Source organism: Brachypodium distachyon, chromosome 1 (genome assembly GCF_000005505.3).
Source record: "Brachypodium distachyon strain Bd21 chromosome 1, Brachypodium_distachyon_v3.0, whole genome shotgun sequence".
NCBI classification, from domain to species: Eukaryota; Viridiplantae; Streptophyta; class Magnoliopsida; order Poales; family Poaceae; genus Brachypodium; species Brachypodium distachyon.
Genome location: NC_016131.3, coordinates 16727430 through 16754663, shown reverse-complemented (window position 1 = coordinate 16754663; position 27234 = coordinate 16727430). Strand labels below are relative to the sequence as shown.

General features: G+C 44.7%; 3 protein-coding genes and 1 long non-coding RNA gene across 6 annotated transcripts; 3 read left to right on the top strand and 1 right to left on the bottom strand.

Moving 5' to 3' along the window:
* Positions 1-8296: 8296 nt before the first annotated feature.
* Positions 8297-13043, bottom strand: LOC100829961 (protein FAR1-RELATED SEQUENCE 5). 3 transcript variants are annotated; one of them, XR_731698.3, is made up of 7 exons: positions 12886-13043; positions 12670-12809; positions 12322-12424; positions 9715-11568; positions 9569-9624; positions 9128-9204; positions 8297-8817 (listed from the first exon to the last, which is right to left on the bottom strand). XR_731698.3 is itself a non-coding variant. In XM_010237018.3 (6 exons), exons 2-5 carry the CDS (start codon positions 12795-12797, stop codon positions 9574-9576), a joined length of 2136 nt encoding a protein of 711 aa, XP_010235320.1. In that variant the 5' UTR covers positions 12798-12809; positions 12886-13043; the 3' UTR covers positions 8297-9204; positions 9569-9573. The 3 variants fall into 3 exon arrangements, 2 of the variants coding, with proteins under 2 accessions (XP_010235320.1, XP_010235328.1); XM_010237018.3 differs by having other exon boundaries at positions 8297-9204; XM_010237026.3 differs by lacking the exon at positions 9128-9204.
* Positions 13044-13140: 97 nt separating this feature from the next.
* Positions 13141-15270, top strand: LOC100840396 (DNA-directed RNA polymerases II, IV and V subunit 9A). Its single transcript, XM_003562605.4, has 4 exons — positions 13141-13301; positions 13406-13481; positions 14596-14757; positions 14918-15270. The coding sequence occupies exons 1-4, from the start codon at positions 13273-13275 to the stop codon at positions 14996-14998; spliced, it is 348 nt and encodes a 115-aa protein (XP_003562653.1). The 5' UTR covers positions 13141-13272; the 3' UTR covers positions 14999-15270.
* Positions 15271-16485: 1215 nt separating this feature from the next.
* LOC112271739 lies at positions 16486-18157 on the top strand. The gene is made up of 2 exons (XR_002965054.1): positions 16486-16630; positions 17261-18157. It is a non-coding gene; the product is annotated as an uncharacterized LOC112271739 (long non-coding RNA).
* Positions 18158-22322: 4165 nt separating this feature from the next.
* Positions 22323-22966, top strand: LOC112271736. The gene is made up of 2 exons (XM_024461632.1): positions 22323-22647; positions 22724-22966. The coding sequence occupies exons 1-2, from the start codon at positions 22385-22387 to the stop codon at positions 22872-22874; spliced, it is 414 nt and encodes a 137-aa protein (XP_024317400.1). The 5' UTR covers positions 22323-22384; the 3' UTR covers positions 22875-22966.
* Positions 22967-27234: the final 4268 nt, after the last annotated feature.

The window sequence follows — 27234 nt, the reverse complement described above, 5'->3', positions numbered from 1 at the left end:
TTTCAAAAGCATGTTGAGCATCTACTCCATAGCAAAATAATCCATGATCACACAGATTAGGGAGGGGAATATCACAAACTCAACAACTTTTTTCACAATCTTGGCATCACTCATAGGGTGTCCTGTCCTCACACACACCAACAAAATGGTACAACTGAACGCAAACATAGACATGTTGTTGATACTGGGCTTACATTACTAGCACATGCCTCGGTTTCCCTTCGTTTTTGGAGTGATGCCTTCACTAGTGCTTGTTTTCTCATTAATCGAACACCAAGTAGAGTTATCTCCATGCAAACACCACTTGAGCGATTACTAGGACAGAAACCTAACTACTCTTTCTTCAAAGTTTTCGGGTGTGCTTGTTGGCCCAATCTTCGTCCCTATAATGCTCACAAGGTTTCCTTTAGGTCTCAGAAGTGTGTGTTCCTCGGTTATAGCCCCTCTCACAAAGGGTATAAGTGCTTGCATGTCCCATCCAGTCGTGTTTACATTTCACGCGATGTCATCTTTGATGAGCATGTTTTTCCTTTTGCTAATATGCCCCACACTTCAGCTACTCCATCTTCTTCCTTAGTTCCTTTTGTTGCATCACATGACCAACTTGCAGATTATGCATACTCTCTTGTACTTCTTCCTAACCATGGTGCAGATCCAGTTAGAGGTGCACGGATCCATGATCTCACGGCTAATCCAAGTGGGGAAGAAGATTCTGCCGCATCCTCTGCTGCGGCAGACGCCTCCCCGCCAAGCTCTCCAGCGGCATCTTCTGTCGCGGCGGCAGATTCTCAGTCTGCCGTGGCAGCCTCTGCCGCGCCTTCCGACTCTGCCGCGGCAGATTCTGCCGCGTCTTCAACAGCGTCGCAACCTCCTGCACCGCCACCTCAAGCTCGCACCCGCCTGCAGAACAACATCAAGAAGCCCTATATCCAGACAGATGGAATGATCACCTATGCGGCTGTTCGTGACTCTTCAAGCGAACCGAGTTCTGTCGCTGAAGCTCTAGCTGCCCCACATTGGCATGATGCCATGAAAGCTGAGTATGGAGCTCTCATGCTGAACCAAACTTGGCGTCTAGTTCCGCATCGACCGGGGGTGAATGTGATTGATTGCAAGTGGGTGTTCAAGACCAAGCGCAAAGCAGATGGGTCTATTGAGCGTTACAAAGCACGGCTAGTCGCGAAAGGTTTCAAGCAACGGTATGGCTATGACTACGAAGATACTTTCAGTCCCGTTGTTAAGCCTACCACTATTAGGTTGCTGTTGTCCATAACTGTGTCTCGAGGCTGGCATCTCCGTCAATTGGATGTCCAAAATGCATTTCTGCATGGGCACCTTGAAGAAGAAGTCTTCATGAAGCAGCCACCCGGATTTGAAAGCTCAAACCATCCCTCACACTTATGTTATTTGGAGAAGGCGTTGTATGGTCTCAAGCAGGCTCCACGGGCATGGCATGCACGGTTGAGCTCTATCCTATGTGAATTAGGATTCGAGGCTTCCAAAGCAGACACGTCACTTTTCTTTCGGTGCTAGCAAGGTGTGACAATGTTCTTGCTCGTCTATGCTGACGATATCATCATGATTAGCTCAACCTCCAGTGTGGCAGATGCGCTCATCCAGCAACTTGGCAAAGCTTTTGCGATGAAGGATCTTGGTAAGCTTCACTATTTCTTGGGCATTGAAGTGCATGCACGTGGCTCTAGCTTGACATTGCCTCAGAAGAAGTATGCCGAAGAGCTATTGATCAAAGCTAAGATGGATAAGTGCAAACCGGCATCCACACCTATGTCATCCAGTGATCAACTCAGTAAGGAGGATGGTGATCCTCTCTCAGCTGAAGAAACCACACATTACAGGAGCATTGTAGGAGGTTTCCAGTACCTCACTATCACACGTCCGGATATCTCCTTCGCAGTAACAAAGTCTGTCAATTTCTCCAAGAACCAAGCTCGGTGAACTGGATGGCAGTAAAAAGGATTCTGCGGTATATTCGGGACACAACCTCACTCGGCCTTGTCTTGACAGGCTCATCGTCAAAGCTATTGTTAGCATTCTCCGATGCAGATTGGACAGGAGATGCAGATGATAGGCGATCAACAGGAGGTCATGCAATATTCTTCGGAGGCAACCTAATTGCATGGAGCGCAAGGAAGCATGCGACTGTCTCACGCTCGAGCACTGAATCAGAATACAAGTCGCTGGCAAATGCAACTGCTGAACTTGTTTGGGTTGAATCCCTTCTATCCGAGCTTGGCCTCATGACAGATCGTGCTCCAGTACTTTGGTGTGATAACCTTGGAGCCACATATCTCTCAGCCAATCCTGTGTTTCATGCCAGAACCAAACATATCGAAGTTGATTTTCACTTCGTCAAAGAACGGGTAGCTCAAAAGCAACTGCAGATCAAGTTCATTTCCACAAAAGATCAAGTCGCGGACGTCTTCGCCAAGCCCCTACCGACGCATCCGTTCATCCGGTGCAGACGCAATCTCAACCTCCACTACCCGGTTTCGATTGAGGGAGGATATTAAATATGTTGTACAGATAGAGTTAGTTGTGCACTACACGTGTTAATGAGCTGTAGTTAGAGATAGAGTTAGAGTTGCTAGTATCTAACCTAACACCCTAGTCGGTTCCAATCTGAACTAATATGTAATCTGTACGATACTCTTGATACATAAAGCAAACCAGCCGTCCTGTGGAGAGCTGTGCGATTCCAACCAATCCCCTGCTTCTGTTACGTTTTACATGGTTGCCCCTCTAACTAGATTTTATTAATTTTATCATTTATTTAACAATTTGATCACCTTAGCTTTTTATAATTTTGCAGTGCATTGTTTCGACTAGACTATAGCCGGTGCAGAAAATCATATTTTTTGTTCGTCTTCATGGTGAACCGCAAAATAATTCTTGCACGCTTTCTTCACCAACCGCAAGTTGTGCCATAATGGATACTTTAGTTTTATAACTTACTCTAGGATTTCTATTAACTGCGTGCGTCTACAACATTGCCCATTGTTTGCATCACTTCCGGTGAGTTATGTTAATTGTTTGTCTAACTAATTTTTGTTAAAATTACCGTTTGTTTAACAATTTTCTACTTTCGTGATTGTCGTTTCACAACAGACCACAAAAAAGTCTTGCACATTATGTTCATTTACCGCAAACTAGACCTTAATAGAGTTTACAACCTGCTCTTAGCATTTTGATTAAGACGACATATCCAATGCAGATTTTCATTCGGTGCAAACTTGCAAACTATCCAAGCGAGCCATCAGATCTAACACGTGCGGTCTAGATCGTGTGTTTAATTGTGTGTCTACAACATCACTTCTTGTGGTACCAATTTGGTCTTAGTATTTAGAAGAGTTCACAAAAAAAAACAAGTTTCAAAAACATATAATAGACGTTAGAAAGCTCTATAAATATGATTTATTTTGCGGGAAGATATTTTCAGACTTGTTTTGCATAAAAAAGTACAAACATGGTATTTCAAAATTATGAATAAAGCCAGCATTATTTGTAGCTTTTTTTAAAAAAAAGAGGCGGAAGACTCCGGCCCTCTGCATCAATCGATGCACACAACATTATTTGTAGCTAAGACAGTGAATTATGTTTTATCCGTGCAGTTTGGGAGCCAAACGAGGCTTTCACATTTGAAGTTCGCCCTTTCCGTTTGTGGCTATGCCTATTGCCTAGTGCCCAAGGGATAGCACGGCGCAATAAACAGTGGTCCAAAACAACTCAGCACCTCAAGATTTATTGTTGTTCTAGAAGAATAGGGAGCTTGCATTTTATATGTTTATCTATGCGACTCTCAGATGATATATTTAAGTGAGGCTTGCATTGTTATACAGTATAGCTGATGCTAATAGGTCAAGAAGAAAAAACTGGCCTCCAGTTTCTTTTCATACCATATTATCCTCATCTTATCCCATTTCCTAAATACATCTTTTTTCATAAAATAGCAAAATAATGTTGTCTAAACTAAATCCCAAAAAGCTGTTAAACAAAACGAACTCCCAAAAATCTAGGCCACACTATTTGACCGACATCGTTTGGTTCCTTGCCGTTGAAAAACGAGTAGACCAAGAAAAGAGAATCCCATGCGCAAATCGTACGGATGCTTGGAAAACATGGCAAATCATGTGAGCAGAGCAGTTGAGTAATAAGTCCCAAATCATGCCATAGCTTGGCCGATAATTCTCCATCTCTTGTCGGTGATAAAAAACAACACAAGCTTCGAGGTTCGCAACTTGCAAGCACTGGCTTTTGCCTGAGAACAGTCAACAGGCTTCCTGCTTAAATGATGAGAAGGTCATCAGCGCTTCTACACCTACTGATGTGTATGCGTGTTCTGAATTTCTGATCGTGGGTGCGTTTGGTGTGACTGTCAGATCCTCGTAACTCAGTCTTTCTCATCTGATTTTGCTTATTTCATTATCTGATTAACTTTTTTAACGTATTTGTTAATAAATTATAAAATAAGTTTAACGCAAAGCCGCAGCCTGTATATATAATTCTCCTCAGAAGAAAACACTAGGCACTGTTCAAGATTATATAGTAACAAAAAGAAAACCTGAGGGAGACTAGTCATGGTACGATTTGTTAAGGAGCGAGCTATGGAGAGTTGTTGGCACATTAATTTCACGAATCACCCGAGACATTATATTCGGGGACTCCCTTTCATGTTGAGGTCACTAGATTCTGGCTCAAGTCTTCTAACTAACTTCGATTTATCCATTACTTTGGTTTTGTTTATGGGTATGTCTGATGTAATATCCACAGCTTTTCTTTATTCCAAAGGAATATAAAACGGTCATATGCATGACAACTTTCTCCGGCCCACTGAAATGCTCACATGAGAAGTTCAGGTTTTATTTCCCCGTGACCATTAGTTCACCCATCTTTGATTAATCAAGTTGCTGGTGATGTACTAACAGAGAATTAAGTCCTAGAAAGTGATATATTTATGATGTAAGTATGACATGACCCATATATAGATTGATGTGGCAATGTAACACTGTACTGTAACTGCAATTGTCATGAACATACAGGAAAAAGAGAGTGCTTAATCTGACTGTTAGTTTTTTTGCTAATAAATCTGACTGCTAGTTAATTGTGTTTTCATGAGATTGTAATGTTTCACCTCCTTATAGTTTAGCTTTTCATAAAGTGGGTCAACTCCAGGACAGGGGTTGATCACCTGCCTTGCAGATGTGCTGAATAGTCATGGCCTTGTTGCTAGCACTGCTGAGCAGCAATTGTTAGCACACTGTACGAAATAGCTAGCCAGAAATAAAATAATATTTAGAGCTTAGTCATTGTTCATTTAGTTCCAAATATTTTCTCCCCATCCAACTCTCCTAAGAAAAATGTTGATCACAGTTCTGAATGTCCCAAAGCTCAGTTTCTCAAGAAGACAGTACTCCCTCCGATTCATAATAATTGTTTCAAATTTATCAAATATGGATGTATCTATGTCTAAAATTTGTCTAGATAAATGTAATATTTCAACAATTAATTAGAATAGGAGAGAGTACATTTTAACGTAAAAAAACATGACTGATTTAACAAAACAGACACGCAGATCATTGCAATTTGCACACTGTAATAAGGGTCAAAGAGACAAGAAAACAAATTTACTACTAGTTCTGATTAATCTGCACATGCAATACTGCTCATGCTACATTAAAACATTCTTCGGTACAGCACTCTACTCTGCATGCAAGCATACACATGCTCCTGTCAGGTCAGTCAGTCAGCCATCTCGGCCTTCTAATTCTGAACGGAGCTCTTCTTAATTATTAGTTCCACTACTGTCTGCATAATGCCACTGCTGTACAGCTCTTGTATTTGACTTCTATGCAGTACAAAACACGAGTAGAGTAACCAATGATTCATCCACATTTGCAGATAGGTCCCTCATCCGTATTTTTTTTGCAAACACATCCTTCTGCTTCACTACACATGCTATATCTCTTTCACAAATCGTGGTAAACTGAGAAGTCCTTTTATGAGAGGAAATTAAATTAATTAACCAGCCGACACTAGCTAGAGCAAGATGGAGATTTGGTGAATGACCAAAGTGTTCTGCTTTTTACATTTTTTATTTAATGGAAAGCTTGCTGGTGCTCTGGTTGGGCAATTAATTAGGAGGTGTAGTATCTTGCTTTGTACTCTTGTAAGCATGTCTTAAGATCCGTCTAATCAAATCATTCGTCCATTTGTCTCGTCTCTTCTTCTCCTTTTTCCCCCACTTGATCAGATTTGATTTGATTGATTAATCTGCTCGAACCGAACTTTAAGATTCGTGTGCGTCCATTGGAGGTTTTGTTAATTAACCGTGTCAGTCTCAGACGTGCCACTCAGTCAGCTGGGAGATTTAATCAGCTGAGGGCCATCTCGTGCATGATGGCATCGGATAATCTCTAGAGTTCGTAGACATGCATTAGCCAAAAAATAAAAGGAAAAAAAGTCCTTGAGAGTATCATGATTAAGCTGTGGATGAGTATCAATGGCGTCGAAAACAGGGCCCCGTACGTGGTGTTCTTCTCTGGCTGTTGTGATTACGGTAAGAAAGAAAACTCGAGCTTCAGGGCCAGCGAAATAATAATCACGTATTAGACACTTCCGGCGGGGTTGCTTAATCTGGAGGCGAAGCCAATAATTGATGCCATCCGCTTTACTACTGTTTTTCCTTGGCTTCTTGTTACGAAAATTGCAGGTGCGAAACCAAATCAGGCGAGATTTGGAGGCCCGATCAGCACACAGGTTAAGCACTGCAGATACAGAATGTAAGATGTTACGGATGAGAGAAAAAGTTGGGCGAATTGAAGGCGTCGTCCTTGTTGAGCCTAAACACAGTGCTGAAAAGCAGGCATGACAATGTGAAGTGTAATATAATTCACATGAGGCCAGAGAGAGCTGCTACAATTCGGTTTACAGCGTGTTTGGCAGATTAGATATGGGAAATTGATTTTTAGTATGAATTCTTTGTTTGGCATAGAGAAATACACTTGAGAATTAACAAGGAAAATCCATTTCCGTGTTTGATTGGTGGGAGTTCATAGAAAATTAGTTAATAGAAAATAGCATAAGTTATATTGAACAGTTGAGATAATCTATATGAAACTATTTCCTCCCAATTCTTAACTCTCCCCTGTTATTAAAATGGTGGGAGTTAGTCACTCAACTCACATGGCCAATCTGTCTAAAACTCATATTTCCTCTGACCAAACAAATGATTGAACATCACCGGTCATGAAGCGCAGCGCAGGGCAAGAGACGCCGCCGAAACCTCGTACGGACGGCCGGATCCGGGCGTGGATCTATTCACAGTTTCACACCGCGAAATCAGCGTCGTACGACGACGGGATGCTGATGCCCCCGTCACGTGCGTATGTCGTTGGCCCGAAGCAAAATCAGGCAGGAAGGAAGCTTGAGCAAGGCGAGCGCCGTGCATTTTATGGAACGGAACGGAGGACCACCCGTGGCCGTGGTTGCACGGCCAATCCTGTCCCCTGTCCCCTGTACTGTATGTAGCTTAATTACGCTTCACCACCGGGCTAACAGACATCATCAGCCTAAAACAAAAACATCGGGACAATGGTTGCGGCGTCCCGGTCGACATAATTCGCGCACGAACTTTGAATTGCGGCAGGCCAGCAAGTTTCATTGTATTCTGAACGGGGCTCTTTTAGGAATTTGGACTTGGGTGGCGGTTGATGTGCCGCTGTTTGAACAGTACGCCCGGCCGGCCGTACACAAGGGGAACATGATCGTTTTCAGAAGCTGGGAGCATGACGTCAGTTTACTCTCTCGTGTTCCATTGTATACTCCGTTTACTCTCTCATGTTTCATTGTATACTCCGTCTCATGTTCCATTGTATACTCCGTCTCATGTTCCATTGTATACTCCGTCTCATGTTAACTGACTCAAATTTGTCTAAATATGAACGTGTCTATAAAAAAATTAATAACATTTTTTTTTAATTTCTTAGTACTACCGAACATCATTGCATACTCTCTTAAGTAGTAATACTATTAGTCCCCAGTGCTAGTGCATGAACAGTGTCCTGGGTATCCGTCCTCCAGCAGAATCAAGCTAATTATACAAACCTTCTCCTGGAGAAAAGAGCAAACCTGTGCAAAATTTTATTCTCCTGTTCCTTTTCACAAGATGTTCTTTGTTCTAGCTTTGTCTTCAATTAAACTCTCTAAAATTTGATCAAGTTTATAGAACGGTTTCATAAAAAAGAAGCAATAAAATACAAAAGTGGATGATAACATGTCCTTTTGAAAAGCCACCCGCAATGCCTAGCAATATTGGTTTGCTTCTGATGAAAGTACAGTGATTCTATGGCACAATTTTTCTCTCACTGAAATAATAATAATGGAACAAACAAATAACAAGAAAGCTCCTTCACAGGCTCAATATATGAAGGGCACATGCTATGGAGCAACATTCTCCAGCCCAATATAATGCTTTCTCAAGTAACGATCCAGAAGAATGTGATTCAACATTATTTTGCATCTTTCAAAGACGTGCTGTTGCATACTTGAGTGAGGAAAGTACAACCAACGACACCACATTACCACAAGGGAACCAGATAGCCGACCAGTTCCACTGCCAAGCTGGTTTCTCTTGCTTCAAACGCCTCAAGTCTCAACGCATGAGCTGTCCAGCTCACCTCACCTGCAGACTGCAGGTTAAACCCCAGATCTGAGTCCAGCCGAAACCCTTTGGTGATGATCATGAGTGGGTCTACTGGGTTGCTCTCTCCAGAATGGTCAGGCTGTCTGCAGAAGTTTCAGCTGCAGAAGAAGTACAAAAACTGTCACTGTTTATGCTACTTTCTTGGCATGCAGTAAACTGAGTTGCTAAATTGACAAGCTCATTGAACTGGCTGCACATTTCCTTTCTTTTTTCTTGGAATAAATGGACCATGATGGCTAGAGTGTATAGAGAATACACAACTTTCTGAATTATTCCCAGTGCAAACAAGCTATCAGCATCTAGACTAAGCTAAGGTTGGGCGCCTCAATAAGCCCATATTTCCTACAGCTGCATAATTTACAAGTTGTTGCTAACTTATTCAAGAGAAATCCGCACTGTCCTACTCACTGCTTCGAGTGTCAATGTTATAGCATCTGGCAAGGTACACATGGAATCATCTTTCGAGTGAACTAGTGAAGTAGGACCTGCATGATAACTGAAGCAAGTAAAAATACGGCATTGGACAACAGTATAGAAGGCACATGGAACATATGGGCAAGCGGGGAGGGGATCTAATCTATAATGCCATAGCCTGAGTGGGAAGTGGATATCTCATGCCAAGAGTTTGGTCTTAAGATGATGAATGATCAATACCCTGGATTTCTTTAGCTGGAAAGGAAACTTGAAATTCTTAAAAAAACAAATCTTTGGTTGTGAACTCATCAATGACCCAGAGGATAAAGGATCATTCAGTACCATTATGAAGTGGATAAATTGAACAAGAGATCAACTCCGCATATCAGAGTCCATCAAGTTAGACACAAAAAATGTTAAATCATGTTATGGTACCTTCATCATGAGCTTCTATGAAATGGGTTCTCATGCATATTAGAAATCAAAGTGTCCTGCATTTGATAAAAAAATATTATCAGTAATAAAGAATACACGGATATCCACTTTCTACATTTGAATATTGGCAGTTGAGAGTTAATTACTTGAATCCTTGCATTGATGCTTTGGAGCCCATGGTGATTTGCAGACGGTACAGAGGTGCTTAATGGTAACCTTTTTTCGTTTGTTGCATGGCCTTGGTTGTCTTCATTTGTAGACTTGGCAGTCCTTCTCCATCGCTTCAACAGATATATCTGAGGCAACTCTTTGATATTTCTGTAATCGAGAACCTTCAACATGTGACAGCACGGAATGCCCATAAACTCAAACTTCCTACAAGTGCATATACATGAGCTATCACTTGAATCAAATCTAACATAGTGTTCCTTGGGCTTTTCAGAGGGAGCAACTTTGTACTCAGAGATTGTCCCAGCTTCTCCACAACTGAACAATACAGAGTCCATGAATAGTTCAAACTCTTTACGGAAGATCTCAAACACCACTGGTGTATATGTATGGGAAGTTTGTTTTAACATCTTGGCAGGTGGTATTCTAGGATAACTTTGACTAGCTTGGAAATCAGCTTGGAGCTCAGCATATCGGTGTTCATCTACTGCTCTTTCATAGTGTTTGAAGAAGGACAGCAGATCCAGTTGAGGGCTCAAGAATTTCTTCAAAACGCTACTGAAACTCTCAGCTTGAAGTGAACTTATTATGTCAGCACAAAATATATGTCTATCATATGCCAAGGCCCATCTTTCTCTCTCGTCAAACAGTTTAGATAGCCACTCATTATGCCTAAGATCATACTTCTCTAGCATACTTTTCCATGCAAACACAAACTCTTCCTTTTCTTCGTAGCCAAAGACACATTTGCTAAAATCCTTTGCAAATGTTTTTGAACCTTGGAAAACATGATTGAGGTGCTTAACAGAATTCTGATAAACATGCCAAGTGCAAACTCGTTGACTTGTATCTGGCCAGGCTGCTGCCATTGCACTACTCAATTGAATAGATTGATCTATCAAAGCTACTGCCGGTTGCTTCCCATGCATAGCAATCTTAAAACTCTCAAATAGCCACTTAAATGACTCAAATGATTCATCATAAAGCAAAGCTGCACCAAAAATAATAGTTTGTTTGTGATGATTCACGCCAAGGAATAATGACAATGGCCTGCCATATCCATTTATCTTGTATGTTGTGTCTAAACAGAGGACATCGTTGAAGTAGTTGAAGTCATCTCTAGATTTTGGGTCGGCCCAAAAGAAGTTGGTTAGCTTGTCATCCTCATCAATCTGCATGGTGTAAAAGAAGGAGGGGTTATCCATTTGCATAGTCTGCAAATATTTCAATATGGCTCCACCATCACCAGGTTGCATTGCCTTCATACGCTTTGAGCGAAGATAATTCTTGTAATCTGCTGGGAGGAGAGAAATACTTCGAAGGAAACCAACTTGTCTCACAACAAGATCACCAGTGGCTTTTGTTGTTGGCGTTGCTACAGAATCATCTGACAGCTCTGCTTCCCCAGACTGAAGTTCTGTCAATATCCTCTGTGACCTTAACATATGCATCGTCGACGGAGGAGCCAGCTGATGATTGTGCTCTGCTTTAAAATCAGTGACTCTGTATTTACATTCTGGCGTAACTTTAATAATCAGCCGTGCTGGACAACCAATTCTTGTATCCAACCTTGGCTTCTTTGCTTCCAATGATTTTTTATCCCTATTGTAACCCTCTCTCGAGCACACAAAAGTCCTTACTTTGGTAATTTTTTCAGAAGATTTATGTGACGTACTTTTCCGAACACTAAAACCAACATGGCCAGCATATTTATTGTAGAATTCATATGATTTTTCCTCGCTCTCAAATTCCATGTCCACCTCAGGAACCAGCTTAGCAAGTGAAGCCTCATCTATTGGTGGTTCAGCTTCTATCATTCTTCTCATTTTCCCCTGGAGAACCAAGCACACACAACTTCAATAAAAGGGAAAAAGAGGCACAACTGTACCAGAACTTTATCTGTAGACCAAAAAAGGATGAAAACAACAACAAATCTGTACTCTTGGGCCATAATGTACAATTAGAAGTCTAGAAGCAATTCTTCTTATATTTTTTAGTAGTAACATGTGCCCTAAGGTGTTGAAACATAATATGCTAAATAATCGACATTACGTTATCATGAAGAAAAGGATCCATTTTTTTGTGATTTCAAGGCAAATGGGGTACTTATTCTCTAGGAAGATATTAATTGAATATATCACAGGAACATAAATTTACGAATTAAGAAAGGGGCACAGAGAAGATTTGATAAATGGAGCTCTGCAAAGACTTTATGATTCGAGGATTATGGACTCACTCAATCAAAGTTCCTTTTGGAAAGGAGTTAAAATTGCACAAGTAGGCGCATGGAACTATTTGGCAGGTAGCAATAACTTTTGTTCCTTGTTGCCACTGATTGACATAATTCACAGACCAGCACTCAAGATGCGGGATAATTCTTACACAGCATAAAAAATGCTCTAAAATGCAGCAACAGTGACACTGAATGGAAAAATCGGAACGATTCAGGCATAAAGTTAGCTCTGTGTCTGGCTATGATATCTCCATGGAGTTAGGCTCAAACTGTGAAACAAGCTTCACAGAACAAGCAAAATAAGAAAAGGATTACAGAATGGTTGCCTCAGAACGTAGGAGCATGGTTTCACCTTCCGGTAAGCAATGCCACACGCATTACAAAGAGTTCTTGGGCCATCCGGGCCACGCCGCATATGGGGTGTCGCATTACCAGATATACCACACCGCAGGCACCTGATCATCAAACACCAATGAACTGTCAGAATGAAACATACGTCCAAACTGAACTCACTTCAGGGTTCATGCGACAAAAGAAGGAAACAAGACTGAACTTGCAGTGAAAACTGTTCCACCATAGCCAACAAAGAACACCTAGCAAAAGGCGAGACCATTCCCTCGCCTAACAGGACTATCAAAAGCCATCAACGGTGACAAACGGCTAGTGATTTTCTTCTACACGCACAACTAAGAGCACGTACCGCACATGGCCGTCGAGGCTGTCGTCGGCGTTGTCGCGCGGGAGCTCCGGCTCCTGCTCCGGCGGTACTACGGAGTACGGATGCATCTCCCCTCCGCCTCCATCCGAGGCCACCAGCATGTGCATCATGGCATTACCACCCTGCCAAAGCGAAACTCACATAAAACAAATCCCCAAAAAATTGCACAAAAATGGGGAATTCGAGTTGAATTTGTACCTTGTGAAGCACTCGCGAGGGGTTTGGGAAATTCGTTGGATTTTTGGAAAAAAATTCTGGTTTGTGGGGATTGTAGTTAGGGTTTGGAGCGCCAGGGAGATGAGTGGACACAGGAGTGGGGAATGGGAGGGGTGCGGGGATCCGATGCGGCGGCGCGGTAGGTGGCCTCGTGTGGTCTCACCCAGCGCCTGACACGTGTACGTCCCGATATGCAGTCCCCCTATGTGTCACTGCCAAGCCAGGCCCACGCCCCTTGGACCCCACATATCATAAGCCTCTCACACTACTAGCCGGAAAGAAAAGGAGAAGTGAAAGCGAAGAAGGGGACAGCCGACAGCGGCGGCAGAGGAGAGAGCGACAGAGAAGCGGCGAGAGCACCGCGTCGCCATGAGCGCCCTCAAGTTCTGCCGCCATTGGTGAGCAGCGGAATCCCTTCGCATCTGAGATTTGATCTCCGATGGTCCGAAAAGCTTGTGTAGTGTTAATCCATTTTCTTCTTCCTCTTCTGCGTTTCCTGCAGCAACAATATGCTGTACCCGCGGGAGGACAAGGAAACGCGCACCCTCCACTACGTTTGCCAGTCCTGCGAGCATCAGGTGGTTCCCTTGTTCATCCCTCAGATTATTGCCTTTGTGCCCGGATTTGATTGTACATTCTCGAAACCCTAGGTTTGCTCTGGGGACCCGTGGTAACCTTGGTACCGGGAACAGCATACTTGGTTCAATTCGTGGGATTTAGTGTGGATTTAGTTGTCCGGTGACAGACATAGGATCCTGATTTAGGTTTAGTGGCACATTATTGAGGTTCTGATTTGTTGGTTTGTTCGAAGTAGGGGTGGATAATCTAGGGCAGGTTTATACCCATCATTTCATTTTGCTAAGGGCGTGTCTGTCCATGTTAGTCAAGGACTAAGGTTACACAACTGGTTTCTTATTGACCTTGTCCGATAATCCTCCTGCTAAAAAATCTGAAGTCTGTGAAATGTGGGATAAATTCACATAGAGCCTTTGGGATTATTATCGTTGTATTTATATGGGCTTGTAATTAAGCTGGATTTTACTTGAGTTTATCTGGCTAATAGTGCCGTGAAGAACTGCTCTTTACTAGAAGCGAAACTGAGGTGTCTTTTCAAGTATTCCAGAAATGTAGGTATTTTAACCGTCTCGTTTTGTGCACGAATGTAGGTTGTTTACAATTTCTAGGCACTTTTCTCTCCATTCTCCCTATTGTATCTCCATGAAATTGCTCTCTTCAATATGCCCTTTTGTGAGATGCTTTTGAATATTTCAAAGCATTTCTAATTATGTATATGTGGTTTGTGATATGGCTTACAAAGTTGGAAGAAACTCAATCTTTCATAAAACCACTTTCATTTAAAATAGTTTTGTGGTGTTTTAGGCGCTCCTGAAAGTAGGGATGCAAGCGGGGTCCCGCTTCTAGTTCAATTTCCAAATTTTCAGGTCAAGATTTGGCTTAAAATTTGACTAGAAGATTTGAAAATTGAACTAGAAGCGGGAGATATGTGGGATCCCGCTTGCATCCCTATCTGAGAGATGCTATGTCTGTTCTTTTCTTGTGTTGTGATAGATGAACTTTTCTCAATGTTATATTCTAAATTTCTATTTCTGATCCTCTTAATATCTTTTATTTTTTATCCATAAGTTTTTCTGTTGGTTGACTGATCATTCCATCTCTTTAAATCATTGACAGGAGGTTGCCACTGATACGTGCGTGTACAAGAGGGTTCTCCGCAAACCTGCTGATGAACCTAAAGATATCCTAAAAGATGCAGCTACTGATATTTCTTCACTGCCTCGCACCAGAAGTGTTAAATGCTACAACTGCGGCTATCCAGAAGCTGCTTTTTTCCAGGTCTGTAAATGAGAGCTGTTTACCTATGTTTACATCTGCCATTGTTGCCCCAAGGTTACACTTATCATCTGTGCAGATATATGTTAATACAACACCATGAAAATATGTTGCTTCCCTGAACCTTTTTTGGTTGATCTACATTTCCACCTCGAACCTGCAGGCCCCATCGAAGGGAGAGGCAGACATGGTCCTGTACTTCATCTGCTGTAGCCCTACCTGTTCTCACAGGTGGAGGGACTGACAAGGGGGAACTGGGAACCCTCTATAAAACGAAGTTTCAGTTCATGTCACTGAAACTTGAGTGGGCCTGTTCATGCACACATTTGTGGACTGTGGTCACCATAACTTGTAGTTTTGTGATTGGTGTACTGGTTCTGAAGTTTCAGACGACTTCTTACTGTGGGGCTGTGGGCATACTGTGTCTGGGCATGTCTTCTACTAATATCTTTATATTGCAAGTGATGTTTGAACGTAAATATTTCTTTTTAGAATTGTGCACGAGAATTAATAGTTGTCAATACGTGCAAAGCATTGATTTTTTTTTCTTCCTAAAAGTAAAGCTTGCAAAGCAGTCATCAGTTGAGTTTGATTTCACTTCGATTTAAGGTCCGGCCTAGCCCATTCATTTGTTTTCAAGTGGGCTTTATTACCCCTTGTTTCTGCCCCCGTAGATGAATGGAGCCGATGAAAAAATACAGAAGTGGTCACTGCGATGAAAGTTTCGAGTGTTCATTACTGTACACTAAAAAATAAATCCTAGACGTGCCCACTTAAAAAAATAAAGGCCACGAATGTATCCTGCTGCAGTGCTGTGTTGCTCAGAAAGTCAGAAGAAACTAAACACATTTTCTTGATAGCATTTCTCTATTTTCGTGTGTGACGCATGCAGATGGTCCACCATATCCCCTAAAGAAGTTCGCCCAACACATTTCTTGTGAACAATCAGTGGTGTGCTAGTTTTCTTAAAAGAAAATCTACCGGCCAAACACATGGTTTTGCAACATCCATTTCTTTCCTAGCCTAAGAGAGCACATAGACTCGTGTTATACTCACATGTCCCCACTGAGCAATATACATTTAGTGGAAAAAACTGATTTGATAGATCCAAAGATAGCAGGAAAATGAGATGCAAGTTACCCAAAGCTTAGCTGTGATGCATGTACCGCAGAAGCTCCAAATCAAAGGCGTTCACGGAATACATTTATATTTGTACTGACATGTAACAGACGCTGCATGCTTGCTCAACAACATTTGTCACCACCTAGTAGAAAGACAGCGAACGGTGGAACGCTTCTGCACCTTCGAGACAAAATTTGTTATCTTACGTTTAGCCTTTGTGAAGAATCGTGTTCAGGAAGACGAAGTGAAGTTAGAGGATATATAGATGGCGAGCCCCCACCCAGCCCCTACACCAGCAAAAAATTTATGATTCATTGACATGGCCTCTCTCAAAAATAAATAAATATTGAATTCCTGCATCCGCCACAGGCGAGTCGATGTACCCAAATCCATTTTAACAACTCAAATTTAGTATGTGTACAACAACTTATGTGTACAACAACTTATGTACGTGTGACGAGCCTGCCCGCTCCTTCTCTTGGCTCACAACCAGCACACCCCGCAATGCCGTGTAAATGTCTTTGTCGGTTGTAGATAATGGCCCACAACCAGCACACAGCACATGAATCGAGGGTGGAGGGGGTATTGGAGTAAAAGAAAATTGACAGGAGGGGTTTGTTTGTACCGTCTATAAAAGAGGGGCAGGGTCTGGCTCCTTGAATTCGCACAACGCACACATCACAAGCAAGGTAGCCAAATCGAGGATTCTCCTCAAGAAGATTGCCTATCATGAGAGTCGACTTCAGAGGCCAAGGTGATATCCTCTTCTAATATTATTGATTTTTTTACCACTCTATGCGTTCATATTAGAAATTTGAAGGTAGGATTTAGCTTCTAGCTATGTGTCGAAGTGGTTGTTCTTAGATCAAGAACATATGTAGTTCTCCGTCCATGAGATCCTACCATAGATTTTGTATTGTGTTGTCCCTCGGTTACATTGGGGTACAGGAGTACAGGGTATGGATTTTGGTTGGGTAAAACTCAATTACCCATGATCCTACCATAGATTTTGGTTTGAGTCTTCCCTCAGTTAAGGAGTTGGGTTTATGCCCATAGGACTACTGGTACTGATTTTGGTAGGATAAGCAAGCTCAATTACCCCAAGATCCTACCATAGATTTTGTTCTGTGTTGTACCTCATCTACGGAGTTGAGGTTATGACTATAAGAGCACATGGTCCATATTTTGTTAGTTATATGGGATCGAAAGGACCAAAATAGTTGTCGATGATTCCGAAGAATAATTTTTTTTTTGCGGGTAAAAGAATAAAATTAATCCAAATCAAAAGTAGCTTTCTAATCCAACTCAGAACTCCTGAAACTTTTTTGACGGACAAAGAACTCTTGAAAATTTGTATGTGACGCTAGCTTTGTCTATAATGCAGGAATCTTGAAGGAATTTGAGAGGAAACAGTTCAATCTTCACAGGAAAGGAAAGAAATGGTTGCCGTTTGTTCTGTATCCATTTATCTTCAAATCCTTGTGGTGCTCCTCTAGCTACAACAAGGTGCCAAAACAAGGATAGATTCCTCCACATAAGAAGAATGCTACTCCCTCCGTCCAACAAAAGATGTCACAAATTTGTTAAAATTTAGATGTATCTAGACATGACTTAGTATATAGATGCATTCAAATTTAATCAAAGTTGAGACAGTTGGACGGAGTGAGTATAAAGGTTTGGACTGCAAGGGGCCAGCAAAGTCGGCGCTTCCGCTGATGATGGGTAGTGCTCAGGAGGAACAGCAGGATGCAAACATGAACTTGAACGTGCTCCCACTATCCGAGAACCTCGCGAGCAATGGAGAGTGCGAGTGCCAATCCTCCTCCAACCGGGACTATCTGGGCGGCTACTACAATGAGGCAGGCGTCGGCCGGCCCTAGCTGCGCCGGTGGCATCGGCGACCTGGACGACGTTGTCCAGATGGCCTCCAGGGAGTTCATGACGCCGAGCTCTAGCGATACCTGTGCAAACCAAGTAGCATTTCAGAGGGTTAATTAAGGAGCGAGAAAGATTGAATTATTGGTCCTTCCACAATTTAGAAATGGTGCACAAGAGGTGTCGGTCATATTGTTTTGTTGGGACTGGCTAAGGCACAGTCGACTGAGAAAATAGAATTCTTAGTCGACCAGCTAGTCCGGCCACTGCCTAACGATGCATGCATGCATGGATGGGTGTTGTGCTTAGCTTTGCTGATCGGTAGTCTAGTGCTTGGTTTTCTGTGTTTTTCATGAATGACGGCAGGTTTTAGATTACCAATTTTTAAAAGTTGCACTTGAAATTTTATGCATGATTTAAAAAATTGCACGTGAAATTTTATGCGCGATTCTACAAATTGCACCTGAATATTTTATCCGTGATTCTAGTTGCACGTGAAATTTTGTGCGTGATTCAAAAAAATGCATGTGAAATTTATGCGCGGATTCTAAAATTGCACGTGAAATTTTATGCGCGGTTGTAAAACTTGCACGTGAAATTTTATGCGTGGTTCTAAAAATTGCACGTGAAATTAGATTAGCTTAGCTTAGCTATCTATCTAATTTATAGTAGAAATTCTGTGATCTGTGATTGGACATAGAAAATAGAAATACTTTTTCTTGGTTAAAGGAACAAATGACTCGATCGATTTTTGTATCGATCATGATATATGTAATAACCTGGACATCGATTTCAAAAATGCTTATACCATTTTTGCAGAATGAAAACAAAGGAAAATCACGCGTGAAAAGAAGCAAAAGAGGAAAAAGAAAACAAAAATGCATTTTTTAAATGAGAGTTGTATAAAAAATAAGGGATAATGAAAACAAGAAAAATCAAGAGATAAAAAACAAAGTAAATAAGAATAGGAAATAATAAAGAAGATAAAACAAAAGGAAGAAAAAAGAAATGATAAAAAAAAACTAAAAGAGAGCAGACATGTACTTGAACTTGCAACCTCACGCATCCAACCCACCGGTGCCAGCCACAGCACCAATCCTTTCATTCTATTGTATTGAACTTATTACGTGATATATAGAATCCAGCTATCCCAGATCGACCGAGAAATTGTATTTCTCAGGCGACCGAGGACTAGCAAATCCGTATTTTGTTAGGAGATTCTAAATGTCATGTCTTCTCTATTTTGTTAGAGTTGGGACAAAGAGAACATTGCAAAAGTATGTTCTTCTCAAGTTGAAACATACTCAAACTTCTTAAAGGTGTTCACATAAATTTTTATATTTGTCCTGTCACCACCTAGTAAAAACGCCAGTGAAAGGTGGAGCGCATCTGCAGCTTGGAGACAAATTTTGTTAGCTACTTTGGTCCCTCTGAAGAATCGTGTTCAGGAAGATGAACTGAAGTTAGAGGATATGGATGGCGAGCCAGCAAGCCAGCAATGTACCCAAATTATCACCATTTTATCGGCTCAAATTTGGTACATGTACAACAACTTATGTACACATGATGAACCTTCCCGCCCCCTTCCCTTGCCCCACACAACCAGCACGGGACACAACAGCGAACCCGCCCGGCCCCTTCCCTTGGCCCCCAGCCAGCATGTGACGCAATGGCGAACCCGCTTGCGCGCCCCTTCTCTTGGCCCACGACCAGCATGCAGCGCAGCCGCGTGAAGACGTTTTTGTCGGTTATAGAAATCACGTGAATCGAGAGGGGGACGAGTATTGTCGTAGCCCAAGGCTTAGACACCGGGGATGCTAGGCACCCCTTTTTAGGTTCGGCAGTGGGCGATGGGGATCGCTCCGGCGATCGCCGGCGAGGCCAATGACGAGCGTGGCAAGGTACAAGCCAGTTTACCCAGGTTCGGGCCACCCGGAGGTGTAAAACCCTACGTCCTGCTTCTGAGTGCGTATTAACCAATGAACAAGTGTTTACAGGTTGCCGGTAGAGTCCCCGGACGCTCTCTTTCTTTCTGCTAAGTGGCTACTTGCTACTTCTGGACTAAATCTCTAGGGATCGTAACCCCAGCTCGAGTCTAACCTTAGGAAAATCGGAACCCTTTGACCGGTGGCGCTGGTCCTCTTTTTATACTCAAGGGGATACCACAGGTGCCACGGTCTGCATGGGGACGCGCTTTTGGACACACGCCAAACAAGGACCCTAGGCAGCTTGCCCTTGCTGCGCTGGCATGCATGCACGGTACCAAGCACTGTAGCTAGGGCGATACGTGTCCTAGATTCGCCGCAAGCTACTCGCTGTAGGTTGAGTAGACAGGAAACCACTCCCTTGTCGGAGCATTTAATGCTCGGCTTGTGCCACACTCCATGCTCCGACCAGCTCTGCGCAAAAGGAGCCTGCCGAGCGGCCACGTGACGTCGATACTCTGCCTGCACTGGGCACCGGCCCTGTTGTAAGCGTCTGCGTCAGGAGACACCCTCTCCGGCAAGTGAGCTTCCCGGGGGGTGTCCTGATGGGGATCTTCACGCTGTCGTCCGAGGTAACCCCCGCAGCCCGGCAAGTCTTGCTTCAGGACAACCCCCTTCCCAGGATCCTGCCGGGCTGGTGGCTTCCTGGGTAGCTCGCGCTGTGCTGCCCAGGGTGCCGTCCTTGCGGGGAGCAAGCGAGGCGACCCATGCGTTGAGCAACGGTGGTACCTCAGGTGCCACTGATGCGACAAGTATAGAAATTAAATTAAATTGACGAGAGGTCTGGCGTCTCGAAACCATAGAACATACATATTGCAAGTAAAGGTGGCCAGATTGAGGATTGAGAGTCGTGTTTGGAGGCCAAGTTGATATCCTTTTCTAAAATCATACTTTTTGGGGGTTTCAACCACTGTATATATATGCGTGTTCGGACTAGTAATCGGAAGGTAGAATTTGGCTTGTAGCTCTGTCTTCGAGTAGTTGTCTTTAAATCAATACATGTAGTCTTTAGATCAACACATCTCTCGGGCCTCCGAGGCCATATTGTCAAGGCAATGAGTCTGACCAATCAGAGTACGAGCAAGGAGGCAGGGGGTGGCGGAGTTACAGGCAAGTTGAACTTCCTCTGAATTTTGCGTCACACACTCACACGTCACTCGCAAAGAGCAGCAGATGAGCAGGTGCATTGGGGTCTCGTTGTGAATTCTGCATAATGGGCAGATGGGATTATGCAGAGTCATCCCTTCTTGGCTCACATGTCCCAATGGAGCAGTATACATGTAACAGAAAATCTGTTTTGATAGTATCCAAAGATGGCAAGTTACTGAGTTAGTAGTGAGCTGCAAGTTACCCAACGCTAAGCTGTCATGCATGTACCATAGAAGCTAGCTCCAAATCAATTAAAGGTGTTCACATAAATGTTTATTTTTGTATTGCAAGAGGCTGCATGCCTCCTCATCAACAGCATTTGTCACCACCTAGTAAAAACGCTGGTGAAAGGTGGAGCGCATCATCAGCTTCGAGACAAATTTTGTTAGTTACTTTGGTCCCTGTGAAGAAACGTGTTTAGGAAGACGAACCGAAGTTAGAGGATATAGATGGCGAGTCAGCAATGTACCCAAATTATCACCATTTTAGCGGCTCAGATTTGGTACATGTACAACAACTTATGTACTCATATGAACCTGCTGCCCCACAACTAGCACGCGACACAACAGCGAACCTGCCCGCCCCCTTCCATTGGGCCCCAACTAGCACGTGACGCAACGGCGAACCCGCCCGCGCGCCCCTTCTCTTGGCCCACCACCAACGCAACCGCGTGAAAATGTTTTTGTCGGTTATAGGAATCACGTGAGTCGAGAGGGGGACGAGTATAAAAATTAAATTAAATTGACAAGAGGGGTTTATTCAGACCGTCTATAAAAGAAGGGCAGGGTCCGGCTCCTCGAAACCACAGAACACACATATTGCAGGTAAAGGTAGCCAGGTCGAGGGCGTTCAAGAAGATTGCCTATCATGAGAGTCGTGTTCGGAGGCCAAGGTGATATCTTTTCTGAAATCATACTCTTTTGGGTTTTAACCAGTGTATATATGCGTGTTCGGACTAGTAATTGGAAGGTAGAATTTAGGTTGTAGCTCTGTCTTCAAGTGGTTGTCTACTTGTCTTTAGATCAACACATGTAGTCGTCCGTCCATGAGATCCTTGCATAGATTTTGTTTTGCGGTGTCCGTCGGTCACAGAGTTGGGGTTATGACTACACGGTACGGATCCAACTCAAAACCTGAAATTTTGAATGTGAGACTAAGGATTTACTTATAATGCAGGAATCTCGATGGAATTTCAGAGGAAACAATTCAATCTTGGCAGGATGTGGAAGAAGTGCTCGCGGTTTGTTCGAAATCTGGATGTATGTGTACCACCGTGCTGTTCCCCTAGCCACACCACAGTGCCAACAGGGACAGTTCCTTCCACTAAAGCAAAATGCTTTAAAGGTTTGCAAGTACACTCCTGATCCGATCCCTGTACACTACATAAACCCCATTCCATCCTGAATTCCTGATCTCACACACACACCAGCAGTTCTCGCTCACCACACTTGCAATGGAATTTACAGGGAGCAGGACAGAAGCCTTCATCCCAGCATGCCATGGCACTAGCGATGGGCAGCTTGTCCTTGAAGTGGTTCAGCAGAGCGCCACGGTTCTCTGCCTGCTGCCGCCGCTACAACAACCCGGACGGCGGCGCCATGGGGATCCTCTCGGCGGTGAAGGATCCGGCTGCCGCGTGCCTGCGTGTCGTTGGGCCGGTCCGCTCCAGCGCCCATGGCATCATGGAGGCGACTCTACCGTTCCTCCACTCTTGCCGTCTCTGTCACCTCTGGATCGGCGCCGGCCCCGTCTACATCTACAAGTAAGCGGTCCAAGAAATGGTAAATAAGGTCCATTAATTGCATATATTCATCACATGTTTTATTCTTTTGCGGCAGAGGTGAGAGGGGGTTCTGCAAGCCAGAGTGCCGGGACGAGTACATCGTCCAGGAGGAGAGGGCCAAGGCCATCATGCCATCAACGAAGACGAAGACCCCAACGCTGGACGACGGCTGCATCTTCTTCTTCACCTGCACCGATAGCCCGTGATATGCAGCTAGCTAGCTAGCTCTCCTTGTGCAAATTAAGTAGGAGTAGAACATTGGAGAGGTGTCAGGACTGAGAAAGATTGAATTAGGGTCCGCCTATGGCTCATGTATGTCCAAAGCAATGATCGAACGGTCGAGAAGGGTCGACTGAGAAAAACACAATCTTAAAGATAGTCTTACGGTCGAGAAGGCGTCGACTGAGAAAAACACAATCTCAACTGACTTAGCCCAAGCAAAACCGATTGAATTATTATCTTTTTCACTCGATCAGACCATGCGTTTCGTGTGTGCATGCATATGCCCAACAGCAAATTGTCACTACTCTAGCTAGAAGCCAGGGTTCTTCTTTAACGTAAGGATTGATGGCTTTAGTGATATAAGACGATGTTATATCTTCATTCACATGTAACGAGGGGCATGCATATGCATGCAGACAATAGACTAGCTAGAAAGATAGGAGTAATTGTTTTTCACGCAACGCCACGGCATGACAGGCATGTGCTATTTCGTTGTGTATATGAGTATATAATACATTAACACTTCCAACTGAACAACAGAAATTGTCACCGCACCGGCGGAAAAGCCATGCACCGAAAGGAATGGCGTTTTATGCTTTTGCAAATCCTGGAACAAAAACTGTTCTGCTTGGAGACAAAATTTGTTTGCTCGGATACAAAGCTTTACAGCCAGCAAACTCGCATAGCATAGTCCCAGCTGCAGATTAACGTGATTGAGAGCACGTACACTTCCATACGCGATGTACTAGCAAAATCATTTTGATAGAAGCCAACCAAGAATAGTCCCTAGTACATAGTAGAAAGTGCAGCGTAAGGCGGATGAGCCATTGTGCCACTGCTACAAAACGGTCTATATGTAACGGAACATCAGTAACGGATCCGGCGCGACCGTTACTGATGAACAACATCAGTGTCGGTTGCGACCGCGACCGTTACTGATGAATCGAGCGGACTCTGCCCGTCCCCGCCCATCCACACATCAGTGGCGGTCGCATTATCAGTAACGGTCGCGCAAACCCCGACCGACACTGATAATCGTCGCGATTTAAATACGCTGGGCAGAGCCGCAGCTGGTCGCGCCGCGCATCGTAACGGACCAGCTGCGGCCCCTTCACTTCCGGTGACGGCGAGGTGCTGCCCGATGGAGCCATGGCCGCCGGCGAGCCCCCCAGGTAGCCCCTCCTCCCTCCCCCTTCCTCCTCTCTCCCCCCCCCCCCCCCGCGCCGGCGGGGCCGCCTCCATGGCCGGCGAGCGGCCATGGCCGCCGAGCTCCATTTTTCGAGCTTCGGCGGCCAGCGAGCTCCGATTCTCGACCCCGAAGCTTCCCTCTCCCTCCCGATCTCTCTCGTCGGCCTCCAATTTTTTTTTGAAGTTCCCCAATTTCAAATTTTTGAGCTCCGCGGCCGCCGGCCAAAATGCGGCGCCTCCTCATCGTCGCCCGGAGCTTCCCTCTCGCTTGCGAGCTCTCTCTCCCTCCCGATCTTTCTCGCGGGCCTCCAATTTCTCTCCGAATGTCTATAATTTCAAATTATTAGTTAGCTTCGGTTAATTAACACCTTAATCCCCTTGTCAATGATTAGGCTAACTATTTTGTTTTGTTTGTTTTCTTGTGTATTGTGTTGTAGATCGAAAGACCGTTCTTGGATGTACGCCAAGGAAAAAATTAATGCTCGATGGATAACCGAATGGATGGTCTTTTTTGGAGTTGCGAAAGGTGATATGGAACGAAAAGGATTGATGATGCGTTGTCCATGTCGCAAATGTGGAAACACATGCATGATGAAGCCTGAAGATGTTCAGATGCACGTGCTGGCATCAGGTTTTGTGGAAGGCTGTTCTCGCTGGACTTGTCACGGGGAGGATGCGGCTGATGTTGGTATCGGTAGCGAAGATGATGATGTCCTGCGGTATGATCTGGCGAATGATTCCGAGAAGAAACAAGGGTCGATGAGGAGGCTAATGTGGAAGGTGAAGGAGTTCCACGTGGCAGGATTGCCGAAATGCTAGATGACCCGTACCTACGGGACCAGCTGGAGGACCCCGAAGATGAGGCAGAGTCTGCTCAGTTCAAAAAAATGTTGGAGGACGCAAACACACCCTTGTATGATGGAGCAGGCGAAGAAAACAACGTGCTCGAAGTGACGCTCGAACTTTTGAGGCTGAAAGCAGCATCATGCTGGTTAGACAAGGGCTTCACGAACTTGTTGAGTTACCTTGCTTCGGTTTTTCCACAGCCAAACAAGTTACCCAAGAGCACATACGAGGCGAAAAAGATTGCATGCCCGCTCGGATTAGATTGCGTGAAACATCATTCATGTCCAAACGACTGCATGGTATACATTGGAGAGTACGAGAACCATGAGAGCTGCCACATATGCGGTGCATCGAGATACAAGAAGAAAAACGCCAGAGCTGGCGAAATCGATGGGGAAGAAGTGACGAAGGGCAGGCCGGTAAAGACTGTCTGGTATTTTACAGTCTTTGCCACACGGTAGTCTAAGGATGCGAGGTATCTCGTCCATCATAATCCGGCGCAGGCTGCATTCGATCCTGACGAACACTACCGTGTGGAGGAACCTGGGGTCCTAAGACACCCTGCCGATGGGACTCAGTGGAGGAACTTCGACACGGCATTTCCGTATTTCGGGGCAGAGCCCAGAAACCTGAGGCTCGGTCTCAGCACTGACAGGATCAATCCTTTCGGAAACATGAACAACAAGCACAACACATGGCCAGTGATCTTGTTTGTCTACAACCTTCCTCCATGGTTAATCATGAAGAGAAAGTACATCCACATGTGCATGCTCATACAGGGTCCAAAGCAGCCGGGAGCTGACCTAAATGTGAATCTGCAGCTAGTGAAGGATGAGCTGAAGCAGCTTTGGAACCCTGGCAGAGTGGTTTGGGACGCAAACAGGAGGGAGTACTTCACGATGAGAGCAGCGCTTCTGACCTACGTGCATGACTACTCTGCGAATGGAAATACTTCATGCCAGGTGACACATGGCTACAAGGCCTGTACAAAGTGCGGGGAAAACACGATATCGGAGAAGTTGCCCGCTTCATCCAAAATTGTTTACGTGGGCCACCGAAAGTGGTTGGATGCTAAAGACCCTTGGAGGGATGACAAGGAAATGTTCAATGGGAAGACGGAGCACGGGACAGCGCCGAAGGAGAAGTCTGGTATGCAAATCCTCGAAATTGTGAACGATCTGGAGGTTGTCCTCGGAAAGATTGCTGTGAAGAAATATAAGGAACCTGAAGGCGTCGTGTGGAAAAGGAGATCCGTATTCTGGGATCTGGAGTACTGGGCACATTTAGAATGCCGCCACAGCATAGATGTCATGCACGTGGAGAAAAATGTATGCGACAGCGTGCTGAGGTTGCTGATGAACATTCCAGAGAAGACGAAACATGGGCACACGTACACATGATATATAGGATTAGTGTCGCACCAGTGGCACCGGGGTACCACCGTTGCGCGACGCTTGGGCCTCGTCTCCGAGTTCCCGGGAGGGTCACATCCCGGGCTGCAGCCACGAGCAGCCCGGCAAGCTACCAGCCTGGAAAGGCTAGCGGGGCTTCGGGGAATATTCCCGTCGGGACACCTCCCAGGAAGCCACTTGCCGGGGAGGGGGGGGGGGTTCTCGGATGTGATCAGGCCTGGGCGCCTCCCGGGAAGCCACTTGCCGGGAGCAGGGGTTCCCGGGCACAGGCTCCCGCCACAAGGGTGGGGCCCAGCGGGCAGAGCAGCAGCGCCAGGCGGGCGCGTGCCAGGCGTCGATTGCGCAGTCTCACCAGGGCGAGGAGTGAGCCGCACGGCGCATTAAATTAGCCGACAGGAGGGAAGTTACTGTTAGGTTCGTTGCATAGGAAACAAAAAATTTCCTACGAGAAGTGCGGAAGAAAACCCAAGAATATATATACTAGATGTATGTAACGAGAGGGATCATGAACACCATACCCTCGTAGACCGCTAAGCGTTACGATCACGAGATCGTTGTTGGTGTAGTGGAACTTTCAATGAGATCAATCTCAGTGCCGAACGGACAGCACCTCCTTGGTATCCACACGTTCAGCTTCACGTTGTCTCCTCCTTCCTCGATCCAGCAAGCGAGAGGGAGAGGTAGACGAGATCCCGGCAGCACGACGGCGTGGTGACTATGGTGAATATTCTCACGGGCAGGGCTACGCCGTGCGCGTGAGAAGAGGAGGAGAGGAGGGCTCAGGGGAGAGAGATCCAACTGAAAGCTTTTTGGGGTTCCTCTCTCCCTTGCCCCCCCTTCTATTTATATAGGGGTAGAGGAGGCGTGGCCGGCCAGGACTCTCATGCGGCCAGGACTC